The sequence below is a fragment of the Clarias gariepinus genome, chromosome 27 (genome assembly GCF_024256425.1).
Source record: "Clarias gariepinus isolate MV-2021 ecotype Netherlands chromosome 27, CGAR_prim_01v2, whole genome shotgun sequence".
Lineage (NCBI taxonomy): Eukaryota > Metazoa > Chordata > Actinopteri > Siluriformes > Clariidae > Clarias > Clarias gariepinus.
In genome coordinates, this window is record NC_071126.1 from 22,179,479 (window position 1) to 22,203,839 (window position 24,361).

A 24,361-nucleotide genomic window follows, 5' to 3' on the forward strand; every position below is an offset into this window, starting at 1 on the left:
TTAAGTTATTTGTTCAGTGTTGTTTCATGACATTAACAGCATTTGACACAGAAATTAGACACACCAGTTAAGTACTTAGCATTTCTAGCTACATCACAGCATTTGCAGTTTTTTACAAAGCTAAACATTAGACCCAGTATTGTGTAGGTTCCCCTTGTGTCACCAGGGCAGGTCCGTCTCCTTGGGGTGTGACTGCACAAGACCTCTGGGGTGTCCGGTGGTGTCTGGCGTCGTGATGTTGGCGGTGAATCCTTTGTGTGTGTTGTGGGGTGAAGACTCAGTGTATTAGCTTGTTTGCCCAGCGTATCCCCTCTCCATGGGTCAGATGGAGATCTGGAGAATCTTGAACTCTTTCTCTGCTAAGCCCCAAACACGGGAGGCTGTGATGCACTGGGTGTTCTGATACCTTTCTACTGTAACCAACATTGACCCGTTTTTTCTGGGATTGGACCCATCAGCTGGCTAGTCGTCCACATGGGTATAAGTGAGCTGTTCTTTGGGGTCACATGACCGTCTCTCCAGTTTGTGTGTATAGTTGGTGCTCAATGTTATTCACTTCACCGGTCAGTGCTCATAATGTTATGGCCATGTATTTATAAAAGCACGTCATTATGTTTTCAATATCACTGTTAGCAACATTATTCAAATTAAATCTGACTTCAGGCAAATGGAAGATCTAGAGCTGCGTATGGAGAGGAAGAAAGGTGGGATTCTGATGTCCACACTGAGTGGCTAACTGCTAGCGCTAAACTTCAGCTGTTGTTTTATTGTTGATTTTGCAAATATTAAACTATATTTCACTGCACATGTTAGTTTACTGTAGTGGTTGTTTCACTCTGGTTGTTTACACACTTGACCTGCATTTGGTCTGGTTTAAAAATTTTTAAAAGTGTGAAAAATATTTGTGTTTGTTAAAGTCATATAACAGCTGTTTTCTTGCATGAGAGTGGGCTCACGTGTTCAGGCCCAGTGTGAGAACGCTCTTAACACACGTGTAGAAGTGTTACTGACTGCAGCAGCGCTCTCTTACATCATGCAGTTGTTTCAGTTGAACCTGCTGCTTGTTGCTTTCAGATGGGCTGGACTGAGAATTTCCAAAACTGCTGATCTATGTGAAGGTTTTACAGATACAGAGAATGATCTGAAAAAGAGACAATGTCCTGTGAGCAGCAGTCCTCTGGTCAAACATGCCTTGTTGGTGCCAGAAGTCAGAGGTGAGTGGACAAACTGGTACAATATTATACAAAGGCAACAGTAACTTAAATAAAATTACAACCCAGTTATGATGAAGAAGGTGTTCTGAATGTACAAGACATTTCTATTTGAAGCAGATGGGCTACAGCAGCAGAAGACCAGACTGGGTGCTGCTCCTGTCAGCTAAGAACAGGACACAAGATATCTGCTGTACTAACCTACAGTACATCAAGTGATGTATAATGTATAATACATCAGATCCATTAACAGACACTTTGGTGTTTGCTTTTGCTCAGGAGTCCAAGAAAACAATTCATCCCTACATTCATACTGGGGGCTTCCAAATAATGTCCCACAAGACCAACATTTAAAGCATCACTTCCTAGTGTGTCATGACCAGTAGGCCCACTATACACACCTACATCCTGTCTCACTAGTCATTATTATGTGTGTGACTATTTGTTAATGTGACTACATGCAGATCAGAGTTGTGTTGAGATTAAAACTGATCTGTAAATGTTACCAGGTCTGATCTAATCAGATTACAGAGTGACTTTTACAGAGAAAATACCAGGTTGATCATTCATGAAGCCAACACAAGACATTTGCTATTATATCTTTATGGTGTGTGTGTGTGTGTGTGTGAGAAAGTGGTTTAAGTTTCAGTCTTGTGAAATGAGTGTGTTGTAGTGACCAGACTGTCTCACACACACACACACACACACGCTCTTCCTAAACACTGAAATGTGTGTATTGTGTGAAATTATGTGAAAAGTGCTGCAGAAAGTGAAATGAGAAACATGGAGTTTAAACTGAGAGTCGAGTCTAAAGTTAATAAATGCTCCTCATATTTCACTTTAGCAGATACTTAAAGATAGACACTTTCTTCACACTGCTACTTCCTGTTTCTCATTAACAGGAAGTTCTGCAGTCCTCCCCTCCTCCCCCCACACTGGTATTTTAAGTTCCAGGTTCCACCATATTGAGACTGTGTCTGTTCCCCCGAGATAAACACAAACACACTTCTAGAGGTTGGTCTTTGGACTTTCAAGTCAATAATAAAATTTGATTTATATAGTTTCTTATAATTATAATTTTAATGATAAAATGTGTCAAAGCAGATTTACATAAATAAATTAAGTCCATTAAGTTTATTTCTAATGAGAAGATGAGAGGTGATGGTGGTGGGGAAAAGCAACCTGAGATGATCTGAGGAAGAAACCTTGAGAGGAAGTAGACTGAGAAGAGAACTCATCCTCATCTGGGTGTCAGCAGATTATAAATAACATCTCATCTAGAACTGTACATTATAATGTTAAAAAATGCAGTTGTGTTAACAGGAACTTACGAGTGTCACATGTGCGGGTTAAGGACTTGACATGAGGCATAGTAGCAGAGGCAAAGTGACTTAGAAAGTCTTTTAATAAAGCAAACAGAACATGACCAATTCCAAAACAAGAGCCAAACTAAACAATGAGCTAAAGTAACCAAGGAGGTAAACTACATAAGGAGCTAAACAAAACATTAATCAAAACATAACATAGGACTTAATATAGCATCAAACTTGAACATAACATGACACTGAACATAACTTTAGGCTAGGCATAACATGAAGCTAAACAAGACTAGGAGTTACACAAGATTATAAGCAAAACTAGACCATAAGCTAGACAACACTAGGAGAATGTACTGGCTAGGAGCTGAACACAACAGACTAGGAACTAAACAGAATCAGAACAAACCAGGAGCTACGGAAATGGCATGACACCAAGAACTATGATTATTAACACCCATGTAACTAAACAGAGCAACGAAACAAAAGATTATTTATAACTGAACTAATTAGCTGCCTCGGTTCAGGTGAGCGCTCCAATCACCTGACCGGGGTGCATTCTGGGAACTGAAGTTCAAACTTAAGAAAAACAGAGTCCGGGAGTATAGCGCCCTCTGGTGTTTAACCGTGACAACGATGTTATGAGGAACTTATGAACATCAGCATTGAGTCAGTCATTTCTGAATTCATTAGAGTCTTAAAGTCTGTGGTGTTGCAGTTATCATGAGTTAAAGTAGTTTGTATGATTTGCAGTCCTGAGGTTCTCACAGCCATGTTTATGGTTTCTATCTGCTTCCATCTACAGTAATGTCATGGATCAGGCAGGTCCAGAGAGCAGAAGGGTCCAAATCACTGGTGTCTCAGGAGTATCATGATGGGATGTTTATCAGAGTCGTCAGAGCTGCTAATTAAACACTTTGTTGCAGAAACTCAGAAACCACAATGTTATTTCTGTTGAACTGAAACAACTGCATGATGTGAGAGAGCGCTGCTGCAGTCAGTAACACTTCTACACGTGTGTTAAGAGCGTTCTCACACTCGTACTGGACACGTGAGTCCACTCTCATGCAAAAAATAAATAAAAATTTAAAACCAGACCAAATGCAGGTCAAGTGTGTAAACAACCAGAGTGAAATAACCACTACAGTAAACTAACATGTGCAGTGAAATATAGTTTAATATTTGAAAAAACAACAACAAAACAACAGCTGAAGTTTAGCGTTAGCAGTTAGCCACTCAGTGTGGACATCAGAATCCCACCTTTCTTCCTCTCCATACGCAGCTCTAGATCTTCCATTTGCCTGAAGTCAGATTTAATTTGAATTTCCTGCTCTAGTGGTAGTTTAGTTAAGATTTATTTATTTTCCCCAAAGTCTCCTCCCTCCATAACTGTTCTTTATAATGTTGCTAACAGTGATATTGGAAACAAAATGACCTGCTTTTATAAACACATGGCCATAACATTATGAGCACTGACAGGTGAAGTGAATAACATTGAGCACCAACTATACACACAAACTGGAGAGACGGTCATGTGACCCAAAGAACAGCTCACTTATACCCATGGGGACGACTAGCCAGCTGATGGGTCCAATCCCAGAAAAACAGTCAATGTTGGCCAGATTAGAAAGGTATCAGAACACCCAGTGCATCACAGCCTCCCGTGTTTGGGGCTTAGCAGAGAAAGAGTCCAAGATGGTCATCCTTCCTTTAAATTCTCCAGATCTCCACCTGACCCATGGAGAGGGGATACGCTGGGCAAACAAGCTAATACACAGAGTCTTCACCCCGCAACACACACACAAAGGATTCACCGCTAACATCACGACGCCAGACACCACCGGACACCCCAGAGGTCTTGTGCAGTCACACCCCAAAGAGACGGACCTGCCCTGGTGACACAAGGGGAACCTACACAATACTGGGTCTAATGTTTAGCTTTGTAAAAAACTGCAAATGCTGTGATGTAGCTAGAAATGCTAAGTACTTAACTGCTGTGTCTAATTTCTGTGTCAAATGCTGTTAATGTCATGAAACAACACTGAACAAATAACTTAAAAGAAGTGAATTGTTGTCGTTAGAAAGTTAATTAACAGATTAAACACGTGGCTTTAATAGACTTAAAGAACAAATAAATAATTATCAAATTTAATAATCAAGCTTAATGTGTTAAAAACTATCGTGTGTGTGTGTGTGTGTACGGCTTTCTATTGTTTATATCTTAAATACTACGGATGAGCTTTCACTCATGTGTCATATGGTTTTTATGAAACCCTGTATATACATTCACTCCAGTTTCCACACACACACACACACACACACACACACACACACACACACACACACACACACACAGACAGCAGGATTCCACATTATTCCTCTTTGGGGTTGTTAGATCTGCTGACCTAAAAGCACTTCATTAAACTTCTTCTATCAGAGAGGTTCCAGCACACAGGACTGATAGAGCTCCAGTAGATCATATCTGTAAAGTCATGTGACTCATCACAGCATCAGAATAGACAAGAATTCACTGTGAGCTTCACATCTCATTACAGCTAATGGACCAATCAAATCAGTCCACAGCTTCAAAACATCCAATCAGGCGTGAGTCTGGACCTGGTTTTCTACTGAACACACAAGTTCATTACCTCACTATCACTTTGTCTAAACAGGAACGATGATCACACTCTTTGTGGCTCTTTACTCTCTGCTTTGTCTCTGCACAACTGGTGAGGAACATTTTAAACACTTTTATTTAAAATAGTCATTTTACATGTTTAACTAATTCATTAAAATTAAATATTAAACATTTTTTTTTTACAGGAAACACTTCTGACATCAAGGAGTTTCAAGTAAAAACAGTAAAGCGTGGACAAGCTGTAACTATGGAGTGTAACGTCAAAAGCAGAAGTAATTTAGCTTGGTACAGACAGAGTTTTGGAAAAGTGCCTCAGGTTTTTGCGAGACAGTACGGTGGCCCTCCTGGCTACCTATTTTTTGAGGGATTTATTGATAACCGCTTCAGTGTTACTGTAAAAGACCAAAAGTTTGATCTCAACATTAATGAAACAAGAGAAGATGATGGAGGAGAATATTTCTGTGGATATGTGGACGGAAGTACAGTAAAGTTCACATCTGGAACACGTCTGCAGTTTGAAGGTAAACAGTTTTACTCTGATAACCTGCTAATTCCAGATCAACACTTTAACCAGAATTATGTGTACATGTGCATTAAATGTTGAATATTTCACATTATTCATATTTAGTATCATTTCTGTTTATTTGCTGCTTTTCCAATTTATTTGTAAAGGTGAAGAGATGAAACCCTGTCCTACACCTGGAACACTTAACAAGAACACACACTCTGTTACACACCAGGGTTCAAACAGCAGAGATGGAGAAGGTCAGAGTTTTAATTAAATAAATTATGTCTTTAATGTTATATGATTATCTTTGTGATTATTCTCTTGTTCTCTTTGATGAATATAAATCAGTGTTTCATGTGTTTGGTGTGTAATAGATGGACTGAGACACTGGAGTGTTTGATAGTTTAGCAGAGGTTATGATCACAGCCAGTGGAAGCTGAATCTCAGTTGGTTAAAGTAGAATATTTATCATTTCACCAGAGAGCGTTCAGACCAGCTGATAAGTTATAAACACTACACACTGAGGTGAAACAGCTCGCTAATGGAAATGGATAAAACTTCATTAGGGATTATTAGCTCCAGTCTGCGCTGCTGTTGTTGTATTGGGTTGTGGTCTAAAGACGCTTCACTGCTCAAGAGTTATTAGTCACCTAGTTAACTACTAATCTACTGAAACTATCTGGTGAATCACACAACATAATAATGAATTCATTTAAAACACAAAGATTTTGCTGCTGCAAGCTAACATTAGATAAACACTAGCACAAACAATGGGGTCACTGCTACAGTAGTTGATCAATTGGAATGGTTATTACCGTCGCGCTCACCGCCGTGTAAAAACGTCAGCGGCCAAAATAAATCAGTTGCATTTTAAAGTCATTCGTAAAATGGCCGCCAGGTGGCGCAAAGTGACATTTTCGCTAGTTGCAGTAAATACAACAGTGACCGTTATACAGCGTATCTCTGTATCTGTTTATTGTTACTTAAGTTCTGGATTATTTTAGGTACTTTAAACACATTGTTGGGTTACTCATGTTGGCTCATATGAGATGTAGTTTACAAATGAACACCTGGTTGGGTTATTTTGACCCAACGACTGGTTTATTCATTATTCTTTCGTTTCTCCAAATATCAGCCTGCAGAATGTTTGAAATATTACTGTTATTGTGTTACAGGTGTAGTTTTTAGAGTTGTTTAGGCAGGAATGCGTGTGTATACAGCTCAAAACCTCCATCAGTTATTAAAGATAGCGTCTATTTAGAAAAAATGCCCCGCGATTTCGAAACTTCAGGAAATCTCCCGGCGCTCTGCGCATTACACCGGGCCAACTCATGTCGGAAAGAATTTATAAACGGTTTCTAAACGTGGGCTATTGTTTTTTTTACTTATAATATTTGTTAATTTAATTTAATGTAAATGAGGTTTGGGCTCAGGTACTTCGATTCGGCATCGTGATTCTCCTCTTTAATTTACTCCATAGTCTAAATCAGCACTCATGAAGTTTTCCATGAAGTTTGATTATGGATGCGTCGGGAAAACAGCAAGCAGACTGACTCTGACCATTTAAAAAAAACGTTTGAGTTCATTTTCTGACGCGCTTAAGTTCACCAAAAACAATACAGAACAGCGCACCTTATTTGCTTTCAAACATTTACAAAATCATTAAGTTTTACCACTGTAACCCAACAAACCCTAAGTATTTTATAGCGCGGGGTGCAAGCCCGGGATTATAATAAGCCGTGCCTTTATTCCGTCATGTCATGTGGGCATTATAAAATTTGTATTGAAAACTTCTAACTAAAAAGTGGCAGCTGGCACGCCTAAAAATTGACGCAGGTTATTTTTTTATAGTCTAAATAAAAACCCTCCGATTTAATTTCCTATAGTCTAATCAGCCCTCAACCGCACGAATAGTTTTCCCGAGCGCGAGGATTTTTTTTGTGCTAAATAATGTTTATGCAGTATAATAATTCCTATTAATCCTGGGTTGTTCTTTTAGTGTCACTATAGTGCTTTACAATGCCAGACAACATTCAAATACAAATGATTCACCCTCCCCAGGTGTGAATCGGCTGTTCTCACCTATACATTCAGAGGAACTGAAATGCACTTCTCCACACTTTAAAAACCTTTTGAATCTGAGGCTGACTTTCAGTGATTTAAATTTGTAAATTTAAATTCTAAAGTTAACATTTTTAATCCTTGGAATGGAAGAACTTGAGATTTTCCTTATAATAGCGTAAATTGCATTGTTTTTAATCAGTCTATACACAATAATCTTCTTTGGTATTTTTTTTTTTTTTTTAAACGGGTATGGGGGCTATCTTGTTTTATTAATCCTTGTGCCTGGTTTAGGTTTGGTATTTAGTGCGCATCTGTTATATTACAACTAAATACCTTTTATTGGGGGTTAAGTGACTGATGTGCCTAACATTTTTCAGCTGAGCCTTTGTTTCACTGAATAATCAACCACCGCGACACCCCTCTCTCTCTCTCTCTCTCACACACACACACACACACAGAGCCGACCAAATCATTAGCACCTCCCTCCCCCAGCACAGCCATTTACTTTCTATCCATTTACTTACATCTGAACTGAGTCGTTTGGGTAACATGGGTCGAACCCCTTACAAATCATAACAGTCTACTGCATTTCATTCTTATAATAACGCAAAAACACAAGCGGGGCTGAAAGACCGACATCTGCTGACGCATTAGAACGTCCGAACACTGTTTTAATTTTATGGTCATTTATTTCAATTAATAAATCTACTATAAATTTAAAGAACACAAGAAATAAGACGACACAAATCCCTACACGCTTTTTTTCTAATTACAAATGATAAAATCTAAAGGCTCACTGTGTTAACATTTATTGTGCTAAAATTTGATCCTAATAAGATTTGACTTAATTTGAATTTTAAAAGAGTGGCAGCTGGAACACCTAAAATAGATGCAGGATTATTTTTTATAATCTAAATAAAAATGCTTTTTTAAACGTGGGCTATTGTTATTTACTTGCAATATTTGTTAATTTAATTTAAATGGGGTTTGGTCTCCGGAATGTTGAGCATCAGGATCCTCTTCTTTACTTTCCTACGTAGAATCAGCGCTTAATCGCACGCATAAAGTTTTGTAAATTCCTTTAATGTTTAATAGTAAATAATGACCCCCGTTGCGCTGTACCACCGCTCGGAAAACCTTATGAAATACAAGTTAAAGACAATTATGATGATCTGCCACGGCTTGCGTCTGTGATAGGCGTGCGCCCAAATCTACTATCGCTACTCGCTCACTCCGTAGGCTCCCTGAATAGGCAGCAAAGGGACGCAGCCGCCTATTCGTGCCGGCTGGCGATAATTAACGTTAATATGATCTCGGGCTTGCTCCGCATTATAAAAGCAAGGCGCGGAGTTTTGTCCGAGGTCTGGGAAGTACGTGATGTGATGGAAAATATGAAAGAAGCATGTCAGTGGGGCGATGTGACGCGCCCCGGGGACTTTAAACAAGGACACTAGAATTCCACCCTTTGATCTCCGCGCTGAGGAATTTAATTTGAATTCTACATTTGTACTGTAATTTTAGTTCTGTGATTATAAATTTGTTTAACTACAATGTTTTACTTGATTTTATCCGCTACTACTTGCAGTTCTTAAACTCCGTGTCTCATTAATTCAGCAGAGAATGAACTAATGCATGAGGCGTCAGCCTGTAGTTATATAGCACCACTCAGCGGTAAAAGCCAGCAAACGCACAAAGCCAAACGGTACCGCCGAGCGCGGCGACGGTAGGACCTACATTCTGATTGAGTAACCACTGTACGAGTCGGCTCAGATTTAATGGATAATTCTTGTAAGAATTCAGTATTGTAGGCTGTTACACTGATCTTGTCACAGTAATGTTCTGTGTTCGCTAATCAGAGGCGTCTAATAGGTGAAACCAAATCAGTCTAATAAGCGTGTTTACTGGGCTTCAATTTACACTTTATATACGTATATATACACTCCTGAACAAAATCTTAAGACCAGGGAAAATATTACAAGTATTCACACTTCGCACTGGTGGATCGTAACCAGGTTGTAAAAACTTCTTTAAAATGCCAAAAGAAGAAACAAGAGCAAGAGACAAAAATAGAGAGGAGACAATTTATTGCAATCTGCATCATTTAAACTCAAACAGGCTGTTCATCAGCTGATCAAATGTTTAAGACCATACCCTTTAAAAGTTAAAATCTGTACAAAATGATGTCTTTAATGTCATTGTCCTTCAGACAGTCACACTGTGATGATCTCCTGATGACAAAAGCAAAAAGACTTTCTGTTTTTGAACGTGGCAGGATTGCTGAGCTGCACAAGCAAGACACTCTCGCAACACACCACTGATGCAGAGGTTGGACGCAGTAAGACGGTCATTTAAATTTATTAAAAGATCCTGTAAGTTATAGGACAAAAACAATCAAGTGGTCGACCCAAAACAAGTGTCACCTGCACTGAGCCGGAGGATCCGAGGGGCTGTCCGTGATGACCCAGGCCGATCCTCGAACCAAATTAAAGCCCTAACTGATTCCTCGGAAGTCTTTTCTGATACTTTTAGTTCTGTTGTGGGTATTTTGGAGACTATAGTATTAAACTTTTAATCAGCTGATAAACAGCCTTTTTGAGTTAAATGCAGTTTTCAACGGCATTTCTATATATATATAGGTATAAAACTAAAGTGGAACCCTGGATTACTAACATAATTTGTTCCGAAGTGGGCTCACATTCCAAAACAATCGTAAACCAAAGGGTATTTTCCCATAAGAAATAATGGAAACCAAAATTATTCGTTCCACAGCCCAAAAAAACTAATATATAAAAATAATTATTACAAAATATAAAGTAAAAATAATACAGATTAACCTGCACTTCACCTTTAAATAAAGTAAAAATAAATCCCATCAGATAAGTGTTTCCGTTAGCTGTGTGTGTGTGTGTGTGTGTGTGTGGGAATCTAAAGTGAGAGGAGAGGAGGAATCAGACCCCTCCCTTCTTCTCATCTTACATAATACTCAGTACTCGTAAACCAAGACTTGTTCATTTTCCAGGTCAATATATATATATATATACATATATATATAAGTCGATCTGTCAATCTGTCGTTCCTTCTTACATGATTGGTAGTGTAGGTCAGTGTGTTTGCGCTTGTGTTAATTAACACTAGAAGCGCCGCGCCAGTGTCACCTACTAATAACGCGGTTCAGCGGTTTGACCGCCTATTGTTTTGAATGGGAAGCTGCTGCTGACACACAATGATCGCTAGATGGCGCTTTCACCCAAAGCAAATAGTTTAGCTCCAAGATAAACTTGCACTTGGACAATGTGCCATTCATTCCCGCGTTGATAATCAGCGGTATCTTTTTTCATATTTAACTGAGAAAAGCTCTACTTAATTTTATATCGTATGGAGAACATTTATTCGTTTTTTCATTCTATTTTAAACTTTTGAACATCTTGGATGGAGCAGGAGCAGCGATTTAGTTCTGAACTCGCTTCCGTGAAATTATCGCTAAAACAATATTGTGTTTGAATAAATCAGATCTACCACAGCAGATAATAAACTATGGTATGTCATAACCGAAGCAATGACCACGATTATGCCTCGTTTCGTTCGACGGGAACGTGGTTCACTTGGCCGCGGTGTATTATAAACCTGCGGAATGTTTCACTGTTTATGCCCACATAAGATTCATGTAATAAAAGCGAGTGAAATGTGGAAGTTGCCACTCAATGAGAACTAAACCAAAGATTTCGGTAACTACACTGAGTGTATAGTGACACTAAACAGCTGAACAACTTTATCGTTTACCTCTGAGAAAAAAAGCTGTATTTTGTTTGTTTATATTTAGAATTTTTATAACAGTACAAGCAGACACACACACACACACACCTCTCCTGAGCCCTCGGTAAACATCCAATCACCGTCGGTATGCAAATGAGTCAAGACGTAGCCTAACTTGGTGTCGTGTCGGATTTCAGCGGTCACGGAGAGGAACGACTTTAAAGCAGTTGCAGCGTAGCTACAACAAGCACAGCGATGAGTCCACGTTGTTTCACTGTTTATGACATAGTGACACTAAACAGCTGAACAACTTCACTTTTGTGAGAAAAATAGCTGTATTTTGTTTGTTTATATGTAGAGTTTTTATAAGAGTACAAGAGTACAAGAAAGTAACAGCTTGGCCTGTGTAGTTAGCGCCCTTGTAGAGAATAAATAAATGAATAACACCTTCATATCCCCTCTCAAGAGAGTGCCATAGTCTATTGTTAGTTTTACTGATTTGGCTGAAACTAATTATCACTACATAAGTACCCCAACACCATTGATCATGAGTTTCAGCTGAAACTAATTCTATACATGCAACAGAAAATGTAGATGCAGATTCCAAATGTGTAAAGATATACATATGTGTGTGTATATATATAACTATATATACAGTATATATATATATATATATAAAACTATATATATATATATATATATATATATATATATATATATATATATATATATATATATATATATAACTGAAAAAGGGACAGGCTGCAGCGCGCACACACACACACACACACACACACACACCTCTCCTGAGCCCTTGGTAAACATCCAATACCGTCTGTCGGATTTCAGCGGTCACGGAATGGACCAGTTTATATATTAATCTTAATATTAATATATTAATCAGTTTATATATTAATCTAAGCTTGAACTTATCAGCATTGTTTCGTTCAGATTCCACTTCAGTGTGTTTCTTAATCTTTCCCCACATTTTTGTCAAAACTATTATACACACACACACACACATTATATATATATATATATATATATATATATATATATATATATATATATATAAAATAAAATCGGTATTACTTGACCCTGCAGTTTAGTTTAGCACACAAAAAACAGAAACGTCCTTTCTGGTAAATCAACTGCATATGTGTTTTATTTACAGCAATTCCTGAAAAAAATAATATACATTGTACAGTACAAGGTAAACACGAGAAAGATTACAAAATAAAAAAAAACAGTGTCTTCTTTATAAACAGCTTATACTGTGCGTCGAGATGCTGAAATCTCTTGCATGTTGCCCCTCAACTTCCATTTCAAGTGGAGAGATATTTGACCGACAGCTTAGAACAAAAGAACTGTAGGTGTGATCACAACCCCCTCCAAACGACCGTGCCATCAATCACTGACCACCTCAGAAGTTCCCTCCAATGTATGCTGATGTTTTGCAAGTTTTTTTAGCACCATTCAAAGGCTTACAATTCATTTAACCTAAGTAAATGAATATAGTCAAATTTACCTCGTGTTTTCTACTATAAGATTATAAACCAATATAAACCAAATCTAAGCTAAACGTTACATTTTAAGTTACAAGTCCTTGGAATCCACTATAGTAAAAGCCTAAATTTGACTCTCTCTCTCTCTCTCTCTCTCTATATATATATATATATATATATATATATATATATATATATATATATAAAATCAGTTTTATGGCCCATCTGCTTAAAATGTAATGTATATGTAAACTGAAAATTTAGTTTTTTTTAGTATTCATAAGACAACCTTTGAGTTTTGTAAATATTCTAGTTATAGTGTGATTAGTCTTACTTTAGGTTCAACGTTTTTGAGATTTAGAACATCCAGCTAAGATAAATGTTATGTCGTTGATTAATAAAATAGTATCTGATTTAAGGATATTTCATTTTATTTTGTTCTATTTATTTATGTTTCACTGTTTATGACATAGTGACACTAAACATCTGAACAATTATCAGTTATACTTCGAGACCTATAAATAAGTCAACAGGTACGTCTACAACTCACTGTGTAGTTGGGGCGGCTACAGAGTTTGGGCGATTGAGCAGTGCATTATTTACAATGACTCAAAGAGTGCGATATACCCCACAGCAAGTGCTGGGCTCAGGGGAGGTGTGTGTGTGTGTGTGTGTGTGTGTGTCTGCTTGTACTGTTATAAAAATTCTAAATATAAACAAACAAAATACAGCTTTTTTTCTCAGAGGTAAACGATAAAGTTGTTCAGCTGTTTAGTATCACTATACACTCAGTGTAGTTACCGAAATCTTTGGTTTAGTTCTCATTGAGTGGCAACTTCCACATTTCACTCGCTTTTATTACATGAATCTTATGTGGGCATAAACAGTGAAACATTCCGCAGGTTTATAATACACCGCGGCCAAGTGAACCACATTCCCGTCAAACGAAACGAGGCATAATCGTAGTGTTTCCTTCGGTTATGACATAGCATAGTTTATTATCTGCTGTGGTAGATCTGATTTATTCAAACACATTAATAAAGCTTTATATCCTCAGGATGGGTCATTGCATTTTTTAGAGATAATTGCAACAGAAATTTTTAAACAGAATGAACAAACTAATGAATTTTCTCGAAACGTTATAAAATAAAGTAAAGCTAAATCCTCTAAATCTCCTTATAAAATATCGCTGATTATCAACGCCAGAATGAATGGCGAATTGTCAATATTTCACGGATATATATATATATATATATATATATATATATATATATATATATATATATATATATATATATATAATAAACTGCATATATGGAATGAAACCTGAGACAGTTATTCACACTGAATGACGCATAGATAGTATGCGCGATACCTTGCGCCATCTGCTGAGAGAAATGAGAATCGCAGGTTGGAAAAGGCAGGAAACGGCATGACCGGCGCGCAGCTTTCAAGCCTGAAATTTGAACGAGTGTAAAGTATTTTTTTTTTTTTACCCCCTTGCGGTCAAATGACCGCTGCTCGGCACTTCTAGTGTTAATCAGTCCAGTCTCAATGTTTTGATGTAGTTGAGTTAAGCTGAGTGATAATGTTTGTGTGTGTGCGTGTGTGTGTGTGTCCAGTCTCTTTTTGTTGAGAAGACGGATGGCTTGTGGAAAAAAGCTGTTGCACAGTCTGGATGTGAGGCCCGAATGCTTCGGTACCTTTTTTCAGATGGCAGGAGTGTGGAGTGTGTGTGAGAGGAGTGTGTCCGATCAGCCACAATACTGGTGGCTTTGTGGATGCAGCGTGTGGTGTAGATGTCTTCAATAGAGGGGAGAGAGACCCCGATGATCTTCTCTGCTGTCCTTACTGTCCGCTGTAGGGTCTTGAGGTCCAATATGGCACAATTCCCAAACCAGACAGTGATGCAGCTGCTCAGGATGCTCTCGATAGTTCACAGCAGTAGACAGCAGGGGACTGAGCCACAGCCTTGTGGGGCCCCAGTGCTCAGTGTGGTGGTGCTGGAGGTGCAGTTTCTGATCCACACTGACTGAGGCCTTCTGGTCAGAAAGTCCAGGATCCAGTTGCAGAGGGAGATGTTCAGGCCCAACAGGCTCAGCTTCCCGATTATTTGTTGGGGGATGATAGTGTTGAATGCTGAGCTGAAATCTATGTACAGCATTCGAACATATGTGTTCTTCTTATCCAAGTGTGTTAGGGCAAGATGGAGTGTAGTGGAGATGGCGTCATCCATTGAGCGGTTAGGACGCAAATTGCAGTGGGTCCAATGAGGGGGGCAGCAGGGTCTTAATGTGTCTCATGACGAGCCGCTCAAAGCACTTCATGATGGTGGGTGTAAGTGCAACGTGACGGTAGTCATTGAGACAGGACACAGAAGACTTCTTGGGCATGGGGACGATGGTGGTGGCCTTGAAGCACGTGGGAACAACGGCGCTGCTCAGAGAGATGTTGAAGATGTTGGTGAGAACATCTGCCAGCTGTTCCACACATTCTCTGAGCACTCTGCCTGGGATGTTGTCTGGTCCAGCAGCTTTATGTGGGTTGACTCTACGTAGAGTTTTCCTCACATCAGCTGTAGTGAGACACAGCACCTGGTCGTTCGGAGGAGGGGTGTTATTCCTCGCCGCCACGCCGTTCTGCCTGTCGAACAGAGCGTAGAAGTTGTTCAGTGCATCTGGGAGGGAGCCATCATCATCACCGTCACAGGCAGGTGATGTCGTCCTGTAGTGAGTGATGGCTTGTAAGCCCTGCCACATGCACATATAAAAGTTTGGGGTCACTTGCAAATTTCTTTGTTTTTGTTTAGTGATTTATTTTCTACATTCTACAACAATACTGGAGATTTAAAAACTATAAAATAACACATATGGAATTAGGTAATTACGTAGCAACAACAAAGACAACAGTTAGTTGTTATTTTAAGACACAGAGGTCAGTCTTTCTGTAATAGTTCTTGCAAGAACAGTATTGTCAAGTGCATTTGCAAAATCCGTCAAGCACCATAATGAAACTGGCTCTCATGAAGGACGTCCCAGGAGGGCGAGACCAAAACCTACATCTGCCGCAGACGAGAAGTTCATTTAGAGTTATCAGCCTGAAAAATGACCGATTAACAGCACCTCAGATTAGAGGCGTTATGAAGTCTTTACAGAGCAGAAGTAGCATAAACATCTCACCATCAACTGTTCAAAGGAGATTAATGCATTTTTTGGATGCCAGCATTCCTTTACAATGTAGAAAGAAATAAAAATCAGGAATAATCATGGAGTTAGAAAGTGTTCCAAAACTTTTGGGGTCTCTTTCTAACTCCATGATTATATATATATATATATATATATATATATATATATATATATATATATATATAAGAAGAAAAGACAGGTGCCATACAGTAGTGGAATATAAAGTATGATATTTTACTTTAAAATAGAGTAAAAGCTAAAAATTCACCAAAATGGAATGACTGAAGTGAAGTAGAGATATTTAAACATTACTTAATTAAAGTAACAGATTTATATTTACTTTGTCACTGTCAATCAATGCAATTTTTATAACAGAAATTTAAATGAATTAAAACTTCTTCTGTTAATTAATGATTTTAAATTTGTAAAGGTAAAGAGATGAAACCCTGTTCTACACCTGGAACACACGACATCACACCTCCTGATACAGGTGATGTAAAAGTAAAAAAAAAAAAAAAAAGTAAATTTTCTTTAAAGTGTTTCAGCTTTTGATATTTATTAAACACATGTTTTCCATACAGGTTCCAGCTCTACTGATCAGATGCGTGTGCTGTTCTGGCTCTCTGTTTCTAGAGTTGGAGTTCTTGTCTTCATTATTTTTCCAACGATGCTGATTGTTTACAAATTAAAATACAAATTTTCATAAAATGGAAGAAATACTGATAGTCTGTTAGATTTAACTAAAGCTATTCACTATGAAAAGGGTTAAAATGTTTTTTATTTATGATTTGATATATAATCTGGTGTTTACAATAGACTTAAAAATACAATGACATCAGTGTGAACCTGCAGAATACCTGTGATTTATTTATCTTTTCCCTTTTCAGACAGTGATGTACTTAAATATGTATAGAAGAGCATTTCATTCAGCAAAGTGCAAATAACATTTCTAAAAAACATTCATTCCTCAATAATATTTTATTGTTGTTGTTTTAATGTTATTACTGATTGGTGTTTCTTACTGTAACTTTGGGCTGCTTTTACTAGTAGTTCTGTAATCACTTCATTTCAACATGTATTACTCCCTGATACTATATTAATAAGAAATCTTGAGAGGAAGCAGACTGAGAAGAGAACTCATCCTTATCTGGGTGTCAGCAGGTTATAAATAACTTCTCATCTAGAACTGTATACTATAATGTCACAAATGCAGAAAAATTCAGGAACTTGTGAGTTTATGAGAAACTTCTGAATATCAGCATTCGGTCAGTCATTTCTGAATTCATTAGAGTTTTAATTTAAAACTAAGTTGTGTTGCAGTTATCAACTGTTGAGTAATTTGAGTTAAGCCTGTTTGTATCATTTGCAGTTCTGAGGTTCTCCAACATCACAGCATATTTATGGTTTCCATGTGGTTCCATCAAATTTCGGGTGTCCTCATGAGGCCTTACCAACTGTAAGAGATGTTTAGATGATGAGAACTCCAACCAGAAGTAAGGCATCAGGGTGGTTCAATCAGGTCAAGAAAACCAAAACCTCAGGAGTAGCGCGTGAAGTGATCCAGACCCCCTATGTCCTCTGGACCTGTCTGACTCGTCCTGGTGTCCCTCTTCTTCTGGTTGGAGATCTCGTCACATGGATGCCCCGTGTGGTCTGTCTGGGATGTGTGTGGTGACTGGGGACGGTTCCACTTGAAGACGGTCCTGTCCTTGGCTGATGCAGACAGCTGTTCTCTAAGGACTCGTGACTTCAGTCACTCGATAGTCCAGGACTGGAGTTTCCTACAGTCTACCTGAGCCTCCAATAACGAACTGGACTCCATATGAACTTAACCCTCATGATGTGTTCCAGTTTCCTCTCTAAAAAAGTGCAGTAAATTTTATTCATTTCTCATGAGGTTTAATGACTTTGTTCACACATGGCATTTGAACACATCTAATAAATTTCAAATATTTTTATTAAACTTTGCGTGTTTAAGCACATTTCTACACTCCTTTCCCACACCTAAACACACAGGTGTCTTTAAGCAGACACACATACATGCACACACCCAGAGGAAATTATTTTTTGAAAAGAGCTCTCAAAAATGTATCAATCATGTCTCCTAGTCAACTATGAGTTCTGTGTGAAACCAAAATGAGACTATAGTGTATTTCTCCTGTAACTCATTTTTTTCTTTAGGAAAAAAAAGATGCACAAAATCTCAAACTAGCCTCATTTTAAGTTTTAAAAGAGGTCTCTTCGAGTTCTAAAACAATTCTCAAAAAATTCTCAAATTTTTTATCTCTTTTAAATCTCATGCAGAGAGATCGGGGAGCCCTATATATAAACTCAATCTATTCTCATCCCCAAAACTCTATTTAATATAAACTTTATTTATATCTGACTTTATTATGCACATAATATTTTTATGATTAATTTTGTATTGTATTGTTATAGAATGACTGAACAGTTTGACTGTAGACTGCACCCTTCTGGTATTAACCAAATTATATTTTTTGTGAATAACATGCAGATTCGGCTAATTTGTGTTCCCAAAAAATAGGAAATGTGAACACAGAGAAGCAGAGACTTAAATACATGGTCCACAGTTTAATGGATTTTTCATGCTTGCCCAAAACAAAAATGTAACTTTCAAGACATTTTAAACAGAAATCTATAATTAATAAAAAATCTGCTTATGTAACATTAAAAAAAAAAAAAAAACATCTAACATTATCTTGGGAATTACTAGCATTTACATAAAGCATACAGTACACATTAAAATAGCTTATTACTAATTACTATAACTGTTAAACATTTAGTCAATCATTAATAATACCAGTCAGTTTAGAAATCTTTAACTGGAAAAGATAGCATTTCAGCTGTAAAGTAAAACTGCCAAAATCCCTATAGTCAATGTAATATATTTAAATGTACTCATGCGAGCCCAACATTTTACTGAGACAATTACATTTGCCTTTATCTTTCTGTCACCATAGTTAAAATTTCAAATAAGAACTTTCAACTAGGCTGTTCGGCTCATTGGCTCTTCTGTTCAAAATGTATCCTATACATTAACAGTTGGTGTTTAATTTTACAATTAATCCCTTTCAAGCCTGTTAGGGAAATGTGATACAAACACAATACCAGGCATTGAGGATAAATCCATGAACATCAACTTTCCCAAAATGCTTTCAAGTGTAACTACTATCCTTTTAACAGGAACTTCTAGTAAGCTCACAATATGAAAACATGTCCCACCAGTCAGAGTGTCCTGTAGAAGATTTATGTCAGCAACTAAGAATTCATTCACAAATGCAAGTTTAATGTCATTTTATCAAAACAGTAAATCTATCTGCCCATATTTGATCTGCACTCCATCATTAAACAACACTGTATAATTGTTCCTTCGTTTGGCTTTGAAATAGTGCATTGAAGTGTAAACAATTTTCCCTATTTGAGCTCTGTTATATGCCTTAACAACATTATTATGCAATCTCTGACCAAGAAACTGTTCCACAAGACACATATCATTAGCTTCAAGCAACAGATTGAATGGTGTCCCAATCATCACTGCACTGCTGACCACATTATTTGGTTGATTACTATTGCCACTTGTCATCCTGGCTAAAAATTCAGTAGTTTGAGAGTTGGTGAGCTTGGTGTTTTGTGTAATACTGGAGAGACACTGTATTTTCTTTACAGCATTAACCATTTGCAAAGGTATATTTTGGGTCCCATGTATAAGGCGAAGTAAGTGCCCATTCTTGTCTTCAAAGTGAAAGCAAGAGTGTGTCCACAGAGGACCAAGACTTCTTACACTGTCTGCTAAATGAACAAGCAAATGCACATTGGCTGTCATGTATCGTTCACCATAAAGGCCACTCATCTGAGAACAAAAATTCCACAAAAGTTTTTCAGCATGATCTATTTGTGCTGGAGCTATTGATTCCATCAGAAGAATGAAGATCGCCTCACTAAGAAGCAGGAAGTGGTTGTAGTATAGATCTGCAAGAATGCCTCGGAACACAACTGGCCCAAAAAACAACAAAATGGAACGATACTCGGAGGCTTTAAAGAACATCCTGTGAGAACATACAGAGCGAGGGAATCTAATTGAAAATGGTGGTTGAATTTCTTTCATTCGTTTGTCTACTTCTCTGACTGATCTGGCCATACTAAAAGCACATCGGGAAAACTCTGAGGAAAACCACAAAAACATCAAGAGGCGCATGACTCCCAGGAGCACAGCGTGCATGTAGTCTATGCCTGTACCCATGACCAAGTCATAGCTTTTTAGTCTACTGATACAGGTAGGGCCTTTCACTCCATGTACACTGCTTTTGGATGTGTAGGCCATTTTAGCATGATCTACAAACCCCTTGTGGGTACGAGAGGGTCCTTTTGGATCTGCCTCCTGAAAAGGAAAGGCATGCACATGACCTTTATTTCCTGTCTTTACTGTTTGACCAGGCTGTTCACACTTTAGACACCCAAACTGTCCATTGAATTGAACAGAATTAAGCACTAATGCTTTTGCTGGCAAGTCACATGTTCCAGCAATGGTGAAAACTTTGCATATAAAAGGTTCTTCAGCTCCTGCAAACTGAACAGAAATTCCATCTCTTTTAATTTTGTTCAGAGTGTCACATAGTGGTTCAAGGAATGTCAACATTGATGGCTTTCAGTCCCCAAACCATAGACCTGCAAATATCATGTTTTCCCGTTTTGTGCGTTTAACAAAACTTAACTCATTAATCACACAATAAAAAGGCCAAACAGAAAACTTTGAAGACTTGAAAATGGGAATGCCATCTGTGTTCCAGGTGAAAGAAATGTTTCTGGGATCTCTGAGAGGACCATTGTATGTTGTGAGTTTTTGATAGACTTCTCCATCATATATTTCCTCTATACTGTCATGAAACTTTTTCTGTTTAATAAACCTGAACTTTAGTTTTTCCTCAAAGCCTTCCTTAGCAAACATAGATTTTAATTGTGCTTCAATTGGAACCTCAATGAAGTAGGAAGTTGAGCCCTCCAACAACACATTTGCCTCACATGATTTACACTCAGTGTCTAAACTCTCAACAGGCATGAGACATGCACTACAATATTTGTGCAAAAGTAGTGAAGAGGAATTATCAAAAAATTGTTTAAATGTATGAAAATTCTGAAGACATTCAACGTGGGTGTCAGTGGGGCAGTGCATAGTGATTAGTGTGAGCAAGTCACTTAGAGCCTTTCCTGTTATTTTGTGTCTGTTTGCAAATGTCATTACGAGGAGTAAACTCTCAGAAACAGAAATTGGTGCATTTCTGTAAAGTGGATCATCTCCGGTGTTTGTAGGGTTTTTAACTACTGTTCCCTCAACTATGTTTAGCTCTACACTGTCCTCAAATAAAAAGTCATCCTCAAGAGACAGGTCATCATTAAGTGACAGGTTATCATCTAAAGTTCCCTCCTCAACAAATTCAGGTAGGTGATCAACAAATGTTTCAGTGTGCAACTGCTGTTCACTCTCTAATCCTATAATAAGGCCGATGTGACGTGTCTCTCTTGTGCTTTCACAACAGTGAGACAATGTTTGGTTGGTGTTGTGGACATCACACGAAGTCATAACTGAAGGGTTTTCTGGTTCAGCAAAGCCATCAGCTTCCAGAGTAGCTGGACATTGTACTTTTTCAGTGCAGCAGACATCTGGCCTCTGGTCTGTTGATTCTAGAAATCCCCCAAAAATTAATATTAGTGAGTTTTAGCTACTTTTTACACTGTAAAAAGAATTGGGTGCATCAAGGTAAAAGTTAGCAACAGTTTGCTCTGCTTTGTTTTTTTTAACTCAGTCAACTTAAATATTTCATCCTTTTTAGTTCAAAATCTTTGACTCAACTTTTCTCTAATTCACATATTTAGTCAGTGCACTACAGTTCTACAGTTGACTTAGCCCAACTTTTCAACTAGTCAAAAAAGAAAGTTGCCTCTTTCCATTGGAGTTGCTGGTTCAATTCATTATTCATCTCTAGGGTCAAAAACAATTAGTAGATTTCACCAATTGGAATCTACTAATTCCAATTGGTAAAGTGAAGAATAAATAATTTCACTTGTTGGTTTAAGTGATTGGATTTCTATAAGAACAAGTTGGCCTAACAACACCCCAGTAAATAAAACACAAAAACATTACTTTTTGGTGAAAAAAACGTTTATTCTTCTATTTTTAAAAAGTAGCAAAGATTAAGAGTTTTCACCTTTCAAATGCGCACACACACACACACACACACACACACACACACACACACACACACAAAAGAAACTATGTTAAACATTTAAATGGATTTTTTAACCTTTTTTAATTTTTACATTTTTAGTTTTGTAATTATAAATTTATTTATAAGTTATAAATTTTTATTACCTTTCTTCTCTGCGCTTTGTGTACCTGGCTGAAAATAGAGAACAATAATATAGTTAATATCCTTTTTCCCCCCTACACATACAGTACATAAAACTAAAAAAACAAGAAACCCTGCAATAAATCCCCCTTCATAAGAATGTTCTAAAAAAAGTTTTGATTTATTTTAATGGTCATTTCAGAGGCTAACAGCTGTAAAACTGGAATATATACAGATGCTGTTCCTACTTTTTTGTCAACACCTGATTCAATGCTTTACAGTAGATAAAATATTAGGCTTTAACAACAGCTCCAATAACAACAAAAAAACCTTCTTACCTTTCTTCTGTATCTTTTGCAAGTATTTAGGTGGATCTTGACTTTTCTCCTCCAACGTGAGTCGTACTTCTGTGTCATTTTATTAAGCGTCAACTGTTTGTCTAAAATAATTGACAATATAAATAACAGACACAAAATTGCACATATGTTCAACATAAAAATGTATTTCTAACTTTTACTTTTGACCCTTCCTATATGGCTATTGCAATTAATCCATAATTACTGTGTAATAAAGTAAACAGACAAGCCACAAAATTTATAAAAAATATATAATAAACAACATTAAGTGTCTTAGTAAGGTGTTGTCACTATGCACAAAAATATACAGTAATTAATCCTTTAATATTTGTTTGCTATTAGCATTTATATCAATAACAGTTTTATTATTAAATTACAATTACAGTCATATTTTAATTTATTTAAACTTCCCAGTTGTCCTACATCTGAGTAACAGGTTATTACAAAAGACTTACAAAAACAGATTATTAATATTAATTATTTGGCAAAAGTAATAAATAGCTCCATCCACTCACCTTACTGAAGCTGCTCAAATTTGGCGCAAAAATGTGAACTTTGAACCCTCCACGTGAGGTGGGCACAATGACAGCATTGGAAATTTCATTTGACAGCAGCGCAATCCATTACGCAAGCTGTGTCCTGATTGGTTAATTAACGCGGTTGGCTGAATTAAGAAGAACGCCAGGAGCGCCATTAAAGTACGCAGGACGAATGAGGAGGATACGCAAAGCAGCACCTTACAGAAAAAGGTAAGCCTTCCTTATTAGTCCTTATTAAATGTAATTTGAGTATGACTTTATAATATTTTGAAGGAAAGTGTTTGTTTGTTGTGAAACTTTTTGAGGAGGCTAGTCCCATACGTGGCAACGTTAAATAATAACTTTAGCTAATCTTTAGCATGGACCACCTGTGGCTCCATAAAACTAACTTTACCGCGGTGGGTAAGTGATACTGCAGATTGGTGGAAATTGGTGAAGCCCGAACACCTTCAGAAAAAAATATTATTTGAAGTGGTCGCCAGGTTCACTTAAATTCCAATAGGGACTCTGGCTTTGGCTCATCTCTCGCGTGCTGTTTAATTAAAGTACCGGAGCGGATAGAAGACGCGCGCGCGTGTCGGCGTACATTTAAGATGAGGCTCGTTAAAAAAAAAAGAAGTTGTGACTTATTTCATAAATACGTCCTGAGGTGAAAGTGTAGAAATTAACTGACCATATTATCACATGTTAGACTGTCTTTATGGATTTTTATCATGTCGAGAATATTACGCGGCAGTATTTTATTGCATGGCATCTAGTATAGTATTAGGCGATACCCTTAATATAGTAGGTTGTTGTTAACATGCGATAAAATAAAAAAATATATGCGAAGTATAAAATACAAAGCTTGTTTAAATAATTTAATTCTTCCTCAAATTCTTCCTTCTTAATTCTTCCTTTCTGAGGAAAGACGCAGTGCAC

At 37.4% G+C, this 24,361-nt stretch overlaps 1 protein-coding gene across 1 annotated transcript; it reads left to right on the top strand.

Moving 5' to 3' along the window:
• Positions 1 to 5,017: 5,017 nt before the first annotated feature.
• Positions 5,018 to 18,129, top strand: LOC128514851 (uncharacterized). The gene is made up of 5 exons (XM_053488745.1): positions 5,018 to 5,256; positions 5,351 to 5,686; positions 5,838 to 5,930; positions 16,611 to 16,670; positions 16,762 to 18,129. Exons 1-5 carry the CDS (start codon positions 5,205 to 5,207, stop codon positions 16,884 to 16,886), a joined length of 666 nt encoding a protein of 221 aa, XP_053344720.1. The 5' UTR covers positions 5,018 to 5,204; the 3' UTR covers positions 16,887 to 18,129.
• Positions 18,130 to 24,361: the final 6,232 nt, after the last annotated feature.